We start from the raw sequence: 16,477 nt of genomic DNA, 5'->3' as shown, positions 1-16,477 counted from the left end.
AATGAGTTCTACCATGCGTCTGGAAGATAAAAACATCATATGCAAGTTAATACCCAGAAAAATCCCTAGGGATCTGGCTTCACCTGCTACTTTATCAGACAAAAAATGAAAACTCAAATCAGGTAAATAAAAAGGAAGGGTAACAGGCTCTGCATTAATAGCATTCAGTTTCAGGCACAGCGCATTACAGAGCTTCTGGAAAAGGCAGGACTGAGCTGGGGTTATGTGTGTGTGTTTGTTGGCAGGGGGAGTGTGAATGGAAATTGCATTGCGAATTCAAGTGAATTTCCACAGCTGTCGGTGGATTCAATTTAACTGACATGCTATTACTCTTCAAATCAATCTTTTATACCCTCAAAGGCCTCTGTCTGAACCAGTTTGTTGCAGCTGGAATGGTCAACTTTTGTTTCATCCAGAATTTCAGGTGCAGATCCCTGGAGAAACAAATCCTTGCAGGCTGGTTGATTAATACAAATTAGCAGGCCCAAGAAATACTCCCAATGTATGCATGACCACCTGCATCTGTCATCAAACAAATATGTGACTATTGATCCAAGAAATAGGATGGTAGCTACTGTACCTTGAAGTGAACTGTAAATTCCAAAACATTCATCTTATAGCTACAGTATTTAACCTCTGTCTCTTGAAGTGAGGTCCTAGGATCTTGGCGGAGTGGTCTGAATTCCAGACGTCTCCAGACTGAACAGCTATCAACAGGAACATTAAAACCAGGCCCCAGACATGAACTATGCTGCTCTCTGGTCTGTCAGTACACAGGCTACTCTTCAGATGTATCATTCATGAGGGGTCCTTTGCTATTGATTTTGATCCTATGTTGGACCAGCTCTCCTTGAGATTGGGTTCTTATCTTTCTCAGGCCTCAGTTCTGTAAAAAATCTTACAATCTAAGACCATAGCTGTAAAAAGCGATTCCAAAATTTCTCTTCTAAAATTCTAGAGAATTGAGCAAATGTAGGTGCAAAAACAGGTAATATAAGTACTGTTATTCATATAAAGTAAAACAATTTTTATGTTTAATAATTTTTAGTTTTTTAGTGTTACCATTTTTCAAAGCTAAATTTTAAAGTTTAAAATAAACCTGATAGAAATACTATATGCTGATGCAAATATTAACAAGGTATCATTTACTCCTATTAGTTTCTAAAAAAAATTACTGACCATGATAAATACTTTATTTCTGGCAAGCAATTGGCATTCTTACAACATTATTTTAATTGCTGGCAAATGAGAAACATTATGGAAAAAAAAAACAATATAAATATACAACATCTATGGTGGCAAGTGATTGGAATCAAATCTGTATATTTGTTCGGTGGTTCATAAACAATTACTGTGTAAACCTCTCTTTTAATGACTCACAAATAATGCACTGACAACAGTGTACAACACGGTACACACAGTCAATTTTTGTGACCACATGATCTGCATTTAGTTCACACATTACAAATTGCCAATTTAATGTTCTCACTGTTTGCCTTTAACAGCGATGAGTACTAGTTAATGGGAAAGTTACCACACTGTAAATACTGATCACTCAAAATCTAGCAAACAGAATTAATTAGTTTTGCCATTTTTCTCTTTGTGTAATTACTTTTCAAAAGTGAAGACATCTTGTTATGATCTCGTCTTAAGAATTTAATGTGCTTTAGCTTGAAACGGTACATTGCAAAAATGTTTTTTTTTAATAAAAAGGCATTTTATTGTGTTTTCAGGATTTCTTTCAAAATCTTTTTTTAATAACAGGCAAAACACCTGAAGTATTACAAATCTTTACTTCATTATGTATCTGTTATTATCAGAATTGGAAGCCAGCAAAAAGATCACATTCATAGGGATTTCTAAGATGAACTGGTTTTTAGTTTTCCTACAACATCTATGGTGGCAAGTGATTGGAATCAAATCTGTATATTTGTTCGGTGGTTCATAAACAATTACTGTGTAAACCTCTCTTTTAATGACTCACAAATAATGCACTGACAACAGTGTACAACACGGTACACACAGTCAATTTTTGTGACCACATGATCTGCATTTAGTTCACACATTACAAATTGCCAATTTAATGTTCTCACTGTTTGCCTTTAACAGCGATGAGTACTAGTTAATGGGAAAGTTACCACACTGTAAATACTGATCACTCAAAATCTAGCAAACAGAATTAATTAGTTTTGCCATTTTTCTCTTTGTGTAATTACTTTTCAAAAGTGAAGACATCTTGTTATGATCTCGTCTTAAGAATTTAATGTGCTTTAGCTTGAAACGGTACATTGCAAAAATGTTTTTTTTTAATAAAAAGGCATTTTATTGTGTTTTCAGGATTTCTTTCAAAATCTTTTTTTAATAACAGGCAAAACACCTGAAGTATTACAAATCTTTACTTCATTATGTATCTGTTATTATCAGAATTGGAAGCCAGCAAAAAGATCACATTCATAGGGATTTCTAAGATGAACTGGTTTTTAGTTTTCCTGTTTGTTATTGTAGTATCATTGGTCGAATAGTCCTGACATTACAACATTCTGCTTCAGTCTTGACCTGAACAAGCCTGAGTTTCAGCACAGACCAACTGCACGGCTCTGATGCAGCAGTTTGCTCTAATGATGAGGAAGAACCTTTACAACAAAGGCAAACCCACTTTGCAGTCTCAAACCCAGGATGACATTAGAAAAAGACAGAGCATCCACTAAGATACTCTCTTGCATGCATCCTTAATGTAATCATTTTAATAGTGGTTTGACGGAACAGACATAATACCTTTCAGGAGTAATTTGCACTGTCTGAGCTATGTCATGAAAGCACTTACGGCGCGAAGGAGAAGGGGGTTTCCTCTGACGGGACACTTCGTCTAGGCCACTCCCAACAGACCTAACGGGACTGGCCTCACGGCCATCCGTTCGAACTGAAAACCTGAACCGCAGAGTGCCGCCCTCCACTTCTTCCATCTGCAAAAACCAACCACAAGCTCTCAAGCTCTTGATCAGGAGGACTTACCAGATCTGTGCAAAACCAGCACAAAGTGATCACAGGGTAACAATAATACAGAGAAGGTATTTAAAAGATTTTTCTTTCTCCGGCAGAGAGATCAGGTTTCAGCATCTTAATTGTTTCAAAGCTATGGAGTTCACAATATACAGTACTGTCTAGACAAAATATTAGGAACCCAGTCAAATGCACAGGGAGTCCATCAACCTCTTAAGCCAGGACAACACCTAGATCCAAATCCTATTAACACTTGGGGGAATAAAATTAAATATCATTATCCTTGCCACAGCTTCAAAAAGAGGCAGTCCTGAGTTGGGGTGGGGCAGAAAACCTTGTAGAGCACAAATGTTGCTAGTTTTAGGTTTTTCTTGCCATTCATAGAGACCCAACATATTACTCAATTGAGGTTCCTGCTATTTTGGACATTATGTCTTACAGAAGATCCTCACTTTAAGGAGGGCAGACAAAGGGGACCTTCGCATACAAAACAACTTGGACACAAGATATAACAAGGTCTAGGTGGGATTGTTTATATACAATCAGACAAACCCTTTTGGAAACAAAAGATAACCTTTGTCTCTATGAGCTCTTACTGAATTGGAGAGAATACCCTCATTATAGACACTCACTATACCTTCTGCTGACATCTAAGTAAACCAAAGACTTGCTTAAATATACTATATGCAGTCAACCAAACATGCAAATATACCCATTCCATTCAAATAGAATGCAATTAGTCATTACCACAGTATTTATATTTTATATTGTCAAATTCAGTTCCAGTAGTGACTTTCAGAAATATAACCTGTGTCACTGAGAATATAAGCAGTATTAGGAACACTGCATCTCACATATTTAGAAGAGTCCTGCTTTCCTGGTGCATTCCAAGAGGGAATTGCAGGAGACAGAAGAGAAGCCTTTTTGAAATAAAATGCATCACGGTTCTTTATTTCCAGGCAGGCATATCTGTCTCTAAACATCTCCTGTCATCATTCTGCAGGGCTGCTCAATTAGGCAGACAGCATCATGGAGAGAGGTAGAATGATTTACTTTGTGGAAAGAAACCACAGTAGTGGTAGTGGTGACAGAAGGCTTGGCTGCATCATGAAAAACCATGAAAAGAATGGGAGAGCAGCTGAAAAAATAAGGAGGGAACTGGGGGACAATGGCATATATATACAGCGCTGTGCAAAATTATTTGACATTTTTCATTGTTCTAGATATTTCACTCAGTGTTTTTCCTTATTTATGCAGAAATATAGTCCTATGGTGATCTTCTTTTTAAACCTTAGCCTTTGTTTAAAGATAACAATAAATCTCAATTGATCTGTATCCTGTAGTACAATAATTAAAGTCTAACTTTGGGGATATGTAAAGATGAATGTATGATGTTAATAATGAGGAACACTTGGGAATGGTACAATTTTGAGCACCAAGGCAACATTTCATATTGGATGCTTAAGTACAGTTTACCTTGAGTGGTGAAATTGCTAAATGATAAGCTTGATTTCTTCAAACCATCACTAAGCTACAGTATATTAATAGCAGTCAAAACTGTTATAACAGTAACAGTTATAAGTTGTTGTTCAAGTTTACATTCAAGTTCAAACACTAGTGGAGTCTTTGGGTAAATTATTGATTCACCTGAATCAGTAAATAGTAGAAGTGCTGATTGAGAGATTTAAGACTTAAGCACAGCAGTCTGTCTCATAATTTATAAACCAGCAGGAATTCCTCTGTCTTTGAATAATGGAAAGTCATGGAAATAAACATTTGGTCAAAAATAATTTGCACTGCACAGCGGACAGTGTAGAGCAGACACTGAAAGCAGTATGTTCTCAGAGCAGTAAAATGACATATTAGCCCATTTACAGTTATACAGTACATCCAGAATTGCCTGTAACTATATTGTGTAACAAACGTGACTGCTAATACATAGAACATGATTATTCAATGTAACCCCCTGGGATGAACATTGTCTTGCTAAAGTAAATAGATGTAATTCTGACCGAACCTCCAAATACTACAGTTTGTGTGGATTTCAACTTGAAACTGTATAATTGGCAAACCTTAAACACAATCACAGGATAAAAAGAGAGCATGGAAAGCAAACTGACCCAATTTAACCTGAAAATAATTGCTTAGCTTCCAGACAGTGGGAATAGGAGTGCACTGTAATAAAAAGCTTTGGATATATAGTATGTGATGTAAAGAACCTAAATTCCAGAGAACCTGTTTCTTAAAACTTAATTCTCTAAACAGAAAAAATCACTTTAAGAGGGGCAGGGAATACATTTTATTGAATAAAACTATGGAGCCTAAAAATTTAAATTAAATAATCAGAAACATGAAACAGAAACAGAAGAGCTCTACAGAGATGTTATGACAGGTTAGGAAACATTTTAAGTTGCAGAATGTCAGAGCTGGCTGTTCACAGCACAGGCATGTCAAATTCTCACCAAAGGCTTTGTTGGCTTTTTAAAAAGCATAAAGGCTTTTGAAGGGATGTCCAACAAATGTGTTAATTTCTTATGCATAAATCATGCCATCTTCAAAACATGGTGTGGTGGCATGTTTATAATGTTCCTGAAAGTTGCAAGCATGTTTTTTTTAATTATTATTAATTCTACACATACATATTTACACTATATACAACACAGGTGTGTCTTCACAGGCTAAACTGTATATACTGTAGGTCTAGATACAGATACTATTTCTGTTACCTCAGCAGAGCTCATGCCAGTGGAGGGCGCTCTGTACACCATGACACCGCTAGGGTTAGGCTCACTTCCCCCCTGCAGGGCTAGGCTGACTTCAGAGTTGGCACCACTGCCAGGCTCCACAAATGGGGTCCACACAGCCCAGCGAAGGCACTGCATAAAAGCCATGTGAGAGAACAAGGTGGTGGAGGACGCCTGCAAGAAGAGAAAGAAATAAGACACTTCACAAAATCCAAGTTATCTGTAGTACATTTCAGAAAGTTTTGGGTCTTTCCTGGATCAAACATTAACTCCCAACCCCAAACCCCAGCACACAAACATTTTGCCTTCCGTTACATTTCCCATCACAAGAGAAGATGGAACAAAAAAATTAAGAAAAATATAAACTAAGACCGAAAGGTAAATTAATCTGTTACTGTAGGCAGAACGCTTAGCCAATCAACTGGCTTGCCCAAGCATTGAGATCGCTCACCCACAAATGTCAGGTGTATATTCTTCTGTAGCAAGAAAGCAGATTTCAGTAAAGATAGAATTTTGGGTTTTTTTGCAGTGTCTTGTTGCCTCTGTGTAAGAACTAAATGAATACACACCTCTCAAAAATTACTATCTAGCAGGACTTCTGCATTCAAAAATTTTGCATATTCAAAACTGAACAGAATTTGTAATACTCTTTGCCTAACTTTGTGCACTTGCATACAAGAAACTTTAAGCACAGATTGGATGTTTATGAGCTATAGTACTAAAGTGAGATTTTGGGTACAATTTGCTGTCCAGAATCTGGACCTGGCAAACTGGAAAGTTTGGCCATTTGTCATCACAGGCCCAGGTAAGTCCTGCTCTTGCTGAGGGAGAACTGTAAACAGAGCAAACTGCACTTTACTCTGCGTGATGTACTGGAACCCATTTCTGAAAAAGTGACACACCATCAATCCCTGGGATGCCAACTTGGTTTTTTTTCCAAAAACGAGAAGATTTGTGGTCATGCGGACTTATACAGCTTAATTAGATTTGGACATACAGAAGAAGATTCAGTTCAATTTTATTTTTCATATAGCACTCTTTATATGTTGTCACAAAGCTCTTTCACAGCTATTTACAACCTGTGTAATGATATTTTATTGAAATGGTGCTTTAAATAGTTAATTGAGATATAAACACAAAATTACTTATGAATTGTATCTGATGATTTCTTGTACAACCATTTTTTTAAGTTAATCAGACAAATATCATGCCCAGTACAGACTACAAAACATAAAAGTAACTAATTAGGTAGAATTCAGGTGGATATTGTTAAGCTTACTCTTTTAAAACACTTAAAAAACAACTGTGTAAGTTGTTGAGAATTATTTTTATTTTTTTTACACCAAGCACAACACACCATATTCACGTCATACAATTGTTAATGACAATGAATGACCAAGTGGAGGTCTTGGCAATAAATATTTAAAGCTATCATGACAAAAATACCGACGCAAACTGCACTTCCACCCTCTAATTTTCAAAGAAGTCTGGATAAAAATGTTTAATTCACTGAAGCACACAATCTTCACACCATCTGAAGGCCATTTTTTACAAACTAATGCCTTTGTAAATTTAAGCATGATTTTATGCCAAGAATTAGTACCACTGCACTCTTTAAAGAATTATATTCCTATCTGAAAATAAGCCTCAGTTGCTGCCACAAAATCAGCATTAATAATAAAACATAATATTTATTTCTACCCTCCTCTGCAATTCATTGATTCTTCCCTAGAACTACACTGGCTCTTGAATAGTTCAGTTCAGCTTGAAGTGATTCTAATCAAAGTGAAAAACTATTCAAACTAAAATGCAATTGATTTGCAGGTTGACAAGGCAGTAAGGCCTGGCTTTGTATTTTGCATGCACATTTTTAATTATAAAAGTCAGTAAAGTGCCAATAAATGGATATACACTACACTTCTGCAGTGAAGGCACACACATAATAAAATCCAACAGAGAAGGAAAACAAGCAGACGCAAACTTACTCAAGGATGTTCCTTTCTGTACTACTGCCTGGATCTCTGCATTTTATCAATGGTGTGCAGCCAGGCTTTCTAAGTGCAGGATGAAGGCTAATCCTATCAATCAGATTTGGGTTTTAGGGCAGCATATGTGCTAGGTAATCACTCACTACCAACGGGAATCTGTAAAGTGCTGACTAGGGATAGGAAAGATATTTTAAATATCTACTTCAGGACAAGCAGTGAAACAAGGACCCAAGGACAAAAGTGGAATATAAGTGGAAGTGCTTTTTGAACTGAAAACAGGAAGAATTTCTCTATTCAAAGTGTTACGGGAGTCTGAAACAAACTGCTCAGCCACTACATTGAAGTACATTCCCTGGGAGTCTTCAAGAAATGGCTGAATTAGCACCATCCGTATTACGGCACATGGTCATTTCGCATTTGTAACATTAGACATAGTTGTATCATTTATGCAAATAATAAAATCTCAGTCCTGGCTTTCTTTTCCACTCACAACATTTTTTCTGAAAAAAATAGACTAAAATGTTAATATGATTAAATGTACACATTATTAGTCAAAAAGCTAATTACATTATGACTAAAAAACATTTATATGGTTTGCAATGGGTTTTACTCTTTGGCTCTGATCTCTAATCTGATCAGATACAGCAAGAGAGAAATGTGATATTAACTGCAGTCGAGATGAAGTTAAGAAGTGAACCCATTGTAGGGTTGAATAAGATGTTCAAAAATGTCACTGCTTAGTTCTCCAAATCTCCTTTCCTACTGCATGATTAATCCTATTCTGGTGAACAAAAAAATAATCAACAGAACCCAAATCTCAACATTTACAGACTGTGGCATGATCAGTTCTTGATAAGACCCAAGTAATTTATAATGACACTCCTTTTCTAGTGACATGACATCCACATATAATTTTTAGGTATGAGAAAAGCAAATAATAATTATTTATTAATATATTATTAATTATAATTATTTTGCCATGTTCTAAACAGTATTAACTCTTTTACCATTGTAAGCTTCTAAACTTAATCCTACTCTATCTTTCTCAGCCCTGTCCTGAAGGACCTGGTTTTTTCATAGGTTAAGGCTTTTATTAAACACTGTTCTGATCCATTACCCTAGTCATTCATGAAGATAATAACGATTGGATGTGCAAATGTATAAATACCACGTAATACTCAATTTAAATGACAAATAGAAGTAAAAAAGGGCTTTTCCAACACAACACAATTAAGGTAGAACACTAATAACAAATCCCTCTCAAATTCAAACCCTTCCATGTAAAGAACAATCAGACAATGCAATACAGATAAAGTCAACTCATATGGTGATAAAAGGTAGTCTCAAACAGTGATTTTGAGTTCTAAACGTAACATAGCGAAGGTAAAACAAAAACAAAGGAGAATTGTCATCAGAAAACAAATGCTGCTAAGAATTATATTAAAAAATTAACTTAAAGCCACTCACTTTGTGTCTGCTAATGAGCACAGAAATAGCAAATTAATTACCCTTCATGAACACGGCCTTTTAATTCTGCTCTTTAAAGAAGTTCTGTGATTTCCCCATTTTATTTTATCCACATCATTTATTTTAGCCTGCAGAAGAGGGTTGGCTTGTGGCTAGCTGTCTTTTATAATCTATTCAAAGAAATACCTGCACTTTTAAATACAGGAGACCAGGGTTTGATTTTCCAGGGTAAGCATACAGATCAGCGCTAATGAATCAGAGGCTATTACACATGCTGCCTGTCAATTCAGATTTGCATTCAGTATGGATCCCTACAAAGGTTCTATGTTTCTATAAACCTTTTGTGGCCAATTACTAGGAATGAGATACGCAATGACATTTTGGATGTTATCAAATCAATGCATAGTAAAGCCTTATAAATTACATTACTTGCAGTATAATGTTATGTAATTGACTCTGTTCAGAAACAAAGGGCGGCATAATACATTACATAAAATCACTTTACACACTGTACAAATTTTCAATGACGGGATCAGATTGTAAGAAAGACAACAGGACAGTGGACGATTTAAAATCAATTGGGACTGTTTAACAAAGTAATCATTTATATTTATTCTAACATTCAAGGTTAAAATAGGGCCACCCAGAGTACTCACTAACGTCCCAAACAGCTAACATCCAAATGGCACCAGCATGTATAAATATAAAATAATTACTGGCAATCAAAGTGCAGAAGAGCTACTGCATGACTTTTCAGACCTGAGTCACTCTCTTCTGTAAGGTAGACCACACTTGAAAGAATTTGCTTGATATTGCCATCTATCAGTTCTGATGAGCCCAATCAGCAGCTTTTGCCCAATGCCTTGAACCCACAAGAACAGCACTCACCTCAATCTTCCACAACTCAGCCTCAGCAGGCACAGGACAACACTGGTACAATACAGATAAGGCAAAACAAATGCCAAGACCCAGTTTCTGATGCAGTACATAATACAGATCTATCTTAAGTTACTGATATACTTTTGTCAATCATACATTCACCTACAGTATCTATTAGGAAATGAAGGATTACATCTATAAACATAAACATAAACATATAATGCCCAAATCCATTCAAATGCAGCTCTATTATGAGAGAGAAAAATAATTTTACTTGCTTATGTTCACAGCAAGTTAATCAGCACAGAAAACACATTTGCAATCAGTCTTTTATTTAAGAGGCACCATCTATCAAGTTAAAACATAACCTTGGGCATTGTGTCACAGGGTCCTAATGTGTTTAGCCTCCAGCCAGCCTTTTACCAGCAGGACATAAAAGCTGCAAACATGCCAGAGTTGTGGGTTTAAATCCCACTTCTGCCACTTGAGCTAGGCACTTCACTCCAATGGCACCAGTGAAATACCAATAATAGGCACAAGTTCAAATTTAAATTACTCTGGATAAAAGTATCATCTAAGTAAATATTTCTTATAATATTATGAATAATAATAATATCATTATGTGTGTGCTCTACAAGGAAAATGGGATGGTTGGAAAGTTAAAAGAAATATCAAAGGATAACTTTTAACAGTAGGCAGTTTGCAGCTAGAGTAAAACAGAATGTAATTTGTATTGATCAATATGTCAAAACTAACTGTAGTGGAAAGTTACGTTCTTCCAGAGTGTGTTAATGATGTAAATGGTGGGAATGACATATGGCAGAAACAGTTGCTGAATCCTAAAATTCAGTGGCATGCTGTGACCATTGTTAAGGTATGCATTCAAGGAACTGTTACGTCAAAACCTAAACGCATTTTTTTTAAATGTCATATAACACATACATAACATATACCATAGCACAAAGTGATGCTTGACAACAATGCGCACATGGCTCAATGAGATCATTCTCCTTCTGCTTCGTTTTCAATCCGTGGTATTTTCCATAGTGTTCAAGAGCCTGGTGAACAGTTACATTTATACTGAGACAAGTAGAGACTGTCAGTATGTAAGAGAGGAGTATCACGTGCCCCAGTATAGTGACAGGAACACTATACTATAAAAAAGGTGCCATCCTTTGGATGAGATGTAAACTGAGGTATTATAAGAAGAATAATAATAAGAAGAAGCAGAAGCAGAACAAGCGGAAGAAGATGCTTTGGCTCTCATGGCTTCATCACATGCTTTCTTCTCTGAAGCAGGCTCATAGTTAAAATGTGAAATTTCTGCTTTCTGCTTCTCAGCATGGAATTAACCTTCTTGTTCCTTTGTAGCTCACACACTGACACAGCTCCCCACCAAACATTCTGAAGAATCATAGTGCTTATAAGCGTTTACCCTGCCTAAAATTTACAAAATGCAATATTTCAGATTTATATTTATATCAGTGATATTTAGAAAATCAGGAATTTATGTGGATACACCGGTTCCCAACAGAAGAGAATCTGGTGAATTTCTTTTAGAAAGTAGTGTTTTAACTTATTTTACGTGGCATGTTGGTTTAAAACATGTTCAATAGCTGGCATATGGGAATCCACTGAATACATATTTTGTTAATTGTCACTGCCATTAACATTAGCTACACTACATTCTTGAGTTACACCAGGCTTATTGTAACTTTTCCTTTTTTATTTCAGAAAAGGAGTTAATTTCCCTAACAGAACTGTAACACCATTGAGGAAACCTGAAGTTGTGGTTGTTTTTATGCTGTCTTACACCTTGGAGAGATAATACCAAACCTGCATCAGTATTAGGCTAGTGCATCTGGTTTCATAACTTCCTTAGCACACTTACTGCACTGAAAGTTTGTCCATGACACCCCACCACCACTCTTTCCACAAACAAGCCCTCTAGGGGCCTACAAAACAGATGTTAAACTATTCACCTAAAAAATAATTGCTATGTCCCTATTCCCCTGATCAGCAGTCTGTGATCCATAAACCTAATACATTTCAGATGGATTTTTTCCACTTTCTTAAAAGTAAAATTTCAGAACAAATGCCTTGCCTTAGTGGTGAAAATCTGTATAAAGTGGTAGTACAAAATATGTCTTTTAAAATAAAATTAACAAAGTGAGTTAAAAACAAACATAATCTTAACTCACACTTAAATATTAATTGAAAAGAGAACAGCAAAGTAAACAAAGGAGGAATCACCACACATTGGTGTGATCAATTACTAAACATTGGGACAGTTTTCACTGTTGACTGGGAGCCTCCAGACTCCTGCTATCTATCAGAAAAGATCATCTGATGGAAGGATGACAAATATTTGAGCACAGATTAAAGAGTCAGCAGGCCTAATGTTCATTCACGGGGATTAGGCTATGGCTTGGATTTATAGCCTCCTTCTAGGTAAAAAAGGTTAAATAAAACATTCAATTTACCCTGTTTTGTCTGAAGCCCAGGCAAACACCATAGGGGCAGAGGGGTTATAGTGGCATTCACACTCTCAAGATGGTGCTGTTTGAAAACCTTCCCTCATTACAGTCTGATATCTTGGCAACAAGACCAGGCTTTTCAGTCTTAATCATACCCTTGGGACAGGGCATTATAATGAATCAATAAATTAGCTAGGCAGCCACAGACTGACAAAATTAATTAGGATGGAGAGGGAGAGAGTGAAATCTACAAGTGTCTGGTACCTCCCTTCTACAGAAAAACAATGAGTGATTGAGCACAGGGCTACCAAGGATCTGATTATTCATAATGGTCACTGTCAGCATTATCATTAGCACATTAATAGAAAACAAACATGCGATTTTTGGCATTTGTAGTGGCAGTTTTCAGAAATGTATTGTATTGGCTGTATTTTTTAATTCAATACAACAATCAGTTCTACTATAGTTCCCTCTGATCCCAGAGCATACACATTGTATTATTATTACTGTTATTATTGAAACCGATTTGCTTGCGGGTCTGTTTGTTGCAAGTTAACCTCATGGGCCATAACATGCAATTATGGACACTGCATATGGGCAAGCCTAGTGATTATAAGGCTCGGTGATTCACTGGTTTCACAACTTGCCTCCCACACAAGACTGAACAAATGACTGACAAGCAAAAACATTTAGAGTTGACATTTGGATTTCATGGACACGCCTTTAAAATGAGCAAAGTCTGCCTAAGGTACACAATTCTTACAATGGGTATAGCATAAAAATGACACCTAAGTTCCGTAAACGACAGACTTATTTTCAAAGACAAAATAAACTTTGGTTGTGACTGTTATCTGTCTGAGATTTTCTCATGATGTATTGTTTTTCTAACTTTATTTTCAAGCTTGCTTCTTTATGATGTGGAAACAGTCTTCAGAAAGTAAAAAATTCAACGTGGGAATTTTTATTTTACTCACCTACTTTTATTCTTTGACACTTGCTTAGAAAAAACTGCAATTTATAAACATTTTGTAAAGATATTGTTTGTGCATTCTACATTATCCTGATATCCATCCGATGGGCTTTCTAGGATAATAACATGAATTTCAACCCCAACTTTGATCGCATCTGAAATAAGCTGGTTTTAGTTATGGGTCTGTTATTAGGCCTCATTTTTTTACCCTATGACTGATTTATTGATCACTTCAACCAGGACCAAAAAAAAAAATATGACTCATTCCATTTTTCAAGATGGCTGGCACATGGCTTGCCACTGCTCACAGTGCAGGAGAATTATGAGATTCAACTTTTCCTTACATGAACCCAATAATCCATCACCTCAGTAAGAGTGATCCAGGTTTAAATCAACGATCAGAGACATAAACTCATTCATTATTTACCCAATTCCATTTCACTCAGATGAAATGGATGTTTGAGCAAAAACTGCAGTTTTAACATCAAGGGCTTGCAGGTGAAAAGTTTGAGCAAACAAGCAGAAAATGCAGATCAATAACCTTGAATTACCTTCTTCACTACAATTCAATTTGGCAATCTACAATTATTTGATAATTTACCATCTTGATGATTATTTGACTTTGCTATCAGCCATATGATTGACTTGATGAGGGCAAGACTATTCTCAGAGGAAATTATTCTCTAATTCCTCTAAATTCTGTTCATCCCTCATGCATACCTGAAACACCAGACATTGACTTTGCTTGGCCAAGTAATTGAGTCTTTTTGTCTTGTAAAATACCGTAATACAGCACAAGTATGGCACAATATCTCTGCACTGTATACTTTCAAATCATCACAAATCCACCCATACCCCACTACATGATTGCTTGTTTTATAAATGTTTGCTCTAACACAACATGTATCTGAGTACCCGTCTTTCACTGCACAAAGCTATTTTCACTATCACAAAGGTATTTCCTTCTGGGTCTTTTATGAAAGAGAATACTGTTTTGAACCGCTTATTTCAATGGAGAAAATGAAAGCACCACTCTTCAGAGTATTAAACCAGTTTCTCACACTCCTTCTTGGTGGTAATCTTGAGGATGACTGTATGATAAAGCTGCAGCTTGTTTATCCTTAACAAAAACCTAGAGGCCTTAAAGGCCTTGAGCAAAGCAGCCTTTCCCATGATCTGGCTCTGTAATTAGACGGCAGGAGTGAACTAGGTAGCCTTTGCAGACTACAGTACATCACAGGCTACCACTCATACCACATCAGATCCCATTGTGCTAAAAACAACCTTGACAATAAGGCACTTCTAATCATCCATAACGCTCCTGGTCACACTGTCAATGTAAAACACAACGCCAATAACATTCAAGTTGTTTTTTACCTTCCAAAAGCTTTTCCATCCTGCAGCTGAAGGAGTAGGGAGTGACAGTCACATGTAAGGCCTGCGAACTCAAATGTGTCATACTCTGCTATCACAGACAAGCACAGCAGTAAGAATGGTACCCTTATCTTGACAATTTATTACTCTGCAAAGGCAACAGTGAGTAACACTGTGTTTTCGGAACCTTAGGAATTAGGGCATGTATATTTTACGTGTAAAAGAACTACCATTGTAATCCAAGGAATGGGTCAGCCAGCAGAACATGGTAATGCAAGAAACATCACGCTAGTGGATTTTAATTGAAGCTAGAGTCCCCTGTAATGAGAATCCAATAATGAGCAAATCAAATGACTTTCAGATCAAAAAGAAGGAAAAGCTGCATTTGAGTAGTGTAAGATTATTGGACTGTTCCATATGGAGCCTGATAATGATCTGTTTCTTCTCCAGTTCACTTCCTTACAGAATACATATAACAAAATATTCACCAACTGAAGCCAATACTTATTAATGTTTAATGTCTTAAATTAGGAATGAATCGCAACAAAAGAACATTTAACTCTGAGCAACTGAAATTACAGTGAACAGCAGATCAATGAAATACATGAATATAAGAAGGTAACCATAATGCTGGAAATACACAGACATGCTTTTCTCTCACTTAGCTTATCACATTTTAAATTTTAAATTCTTATTGGTTTTGAACCTGGTAAAAAAGGTCTTTTATACCTCAAATAAATGATTCTTCAGTCTGACTGACATTGGGTATTCTTGGTTTGTGAAAGTGTCAGGCCAACAAGGCCAGCAAATGGCATTATGTTTGGATGAAATAAAACTTCATGCATAGAACTTCCTTGTAAATGTAATGACGCTGATACTGAATGTTCTGAATGCAATGTTCTGAATGGGCAAATGAAAAGGTTATCACTTTAATTAATATGTTCTATGGAGTTCATTCATTTCTCTAAATGGTTATATAAAGCATACATCAGTGAAAGAATATTAACTGTACAATGTGGTCTAAATGTAGACATCCAATTATTGCTAATATTGCTTTTGTTGAAATGAGTGGCACTACACAACTGGAAGCAACAAGGACAATAGTTAACTGTATTTATTTCTGGTTGACACAATGATTCTCCCAGCTAACCAATCTAAATCTAAATACCCTAATGCGCATGCAAGCACAAGCCATCCTGAAAATTCATTTTTCCAAAGCACTTAAAGTTCCAGTGGGATGCTAAAATTATTCATAAATACCCTCTGCCCTCTGTAACGTCCTGGCATTCCAACATGCCCAGCACTAATGAATTTCACCCTGCAGAGATATGAAATATTTCTGGATCAGTCCTTCACACTCACCAGTCCTGTTCACCACGGTTTGAAATATCATTCATTACTCAAATATTAAAGCAGTTTTCCTAAAGCTTCCACTGCATACCATATTTCATGATATAAACTTACACTTACTATTGACGTACAGAACAGGCTTAAAACTTTTCTGCCTGGCCAGGGAAACCTAACGAACATGTAGCAGCCAAGATTTTAAGTCCAAGAATCATAATAGAATTCTAGGCT

The 16,477-nt window shown here is 36.3% G+C and overlaps 1 protein-coding gene across 1 annotated transcript in view; it reads right to left on the bottom strand.

The window, feature by feature from the left end:
* nphp4 (nephronophthisis 4) overlaps positions 1–16,477 on the bottom strand; it is a 127,833-nt gene that overhangs the window by 33,119 nt on the left and 78,237 nt on the right. The window contains exons 9-10 of the mRNA XM_088938431.1: positions 5,727–5,918; positions 2,825–2,963 (exon numbers count right to left, since the gene is read on the bottom strand). Coding sequence (XP_088794557.1) covers positions 2,825–2,963; positions 5,727–5,918 — 331 coding nt within the window. The remainder of the gene's footprint in view (positions 1–2,824; positions 2,964–5,726; positions 5,919–16,477) is intronic.

This window comes from Atractosteus spatula, chromosome 20 (assembly GCF_055471065.1).
Source record: "Atractosteus spatula isolate fAtrSpa1 chromosome 20, fAtrSpa1.hap1, whole genome shotgun sequence".
Classification (NCBI taxonomy): domain Eukaryota; kingdom Metazoa; phylum Chordata; class Actinopteri; order Semionotiformes; family Lepisosteidae; genus Atractosteus; species Atractosteus spatula.
The sequence above is the reverse complement of the archived record's forward strand: the minus strand, read 5'-3'. Positions and strand labels throughout refer to the sequence as shown.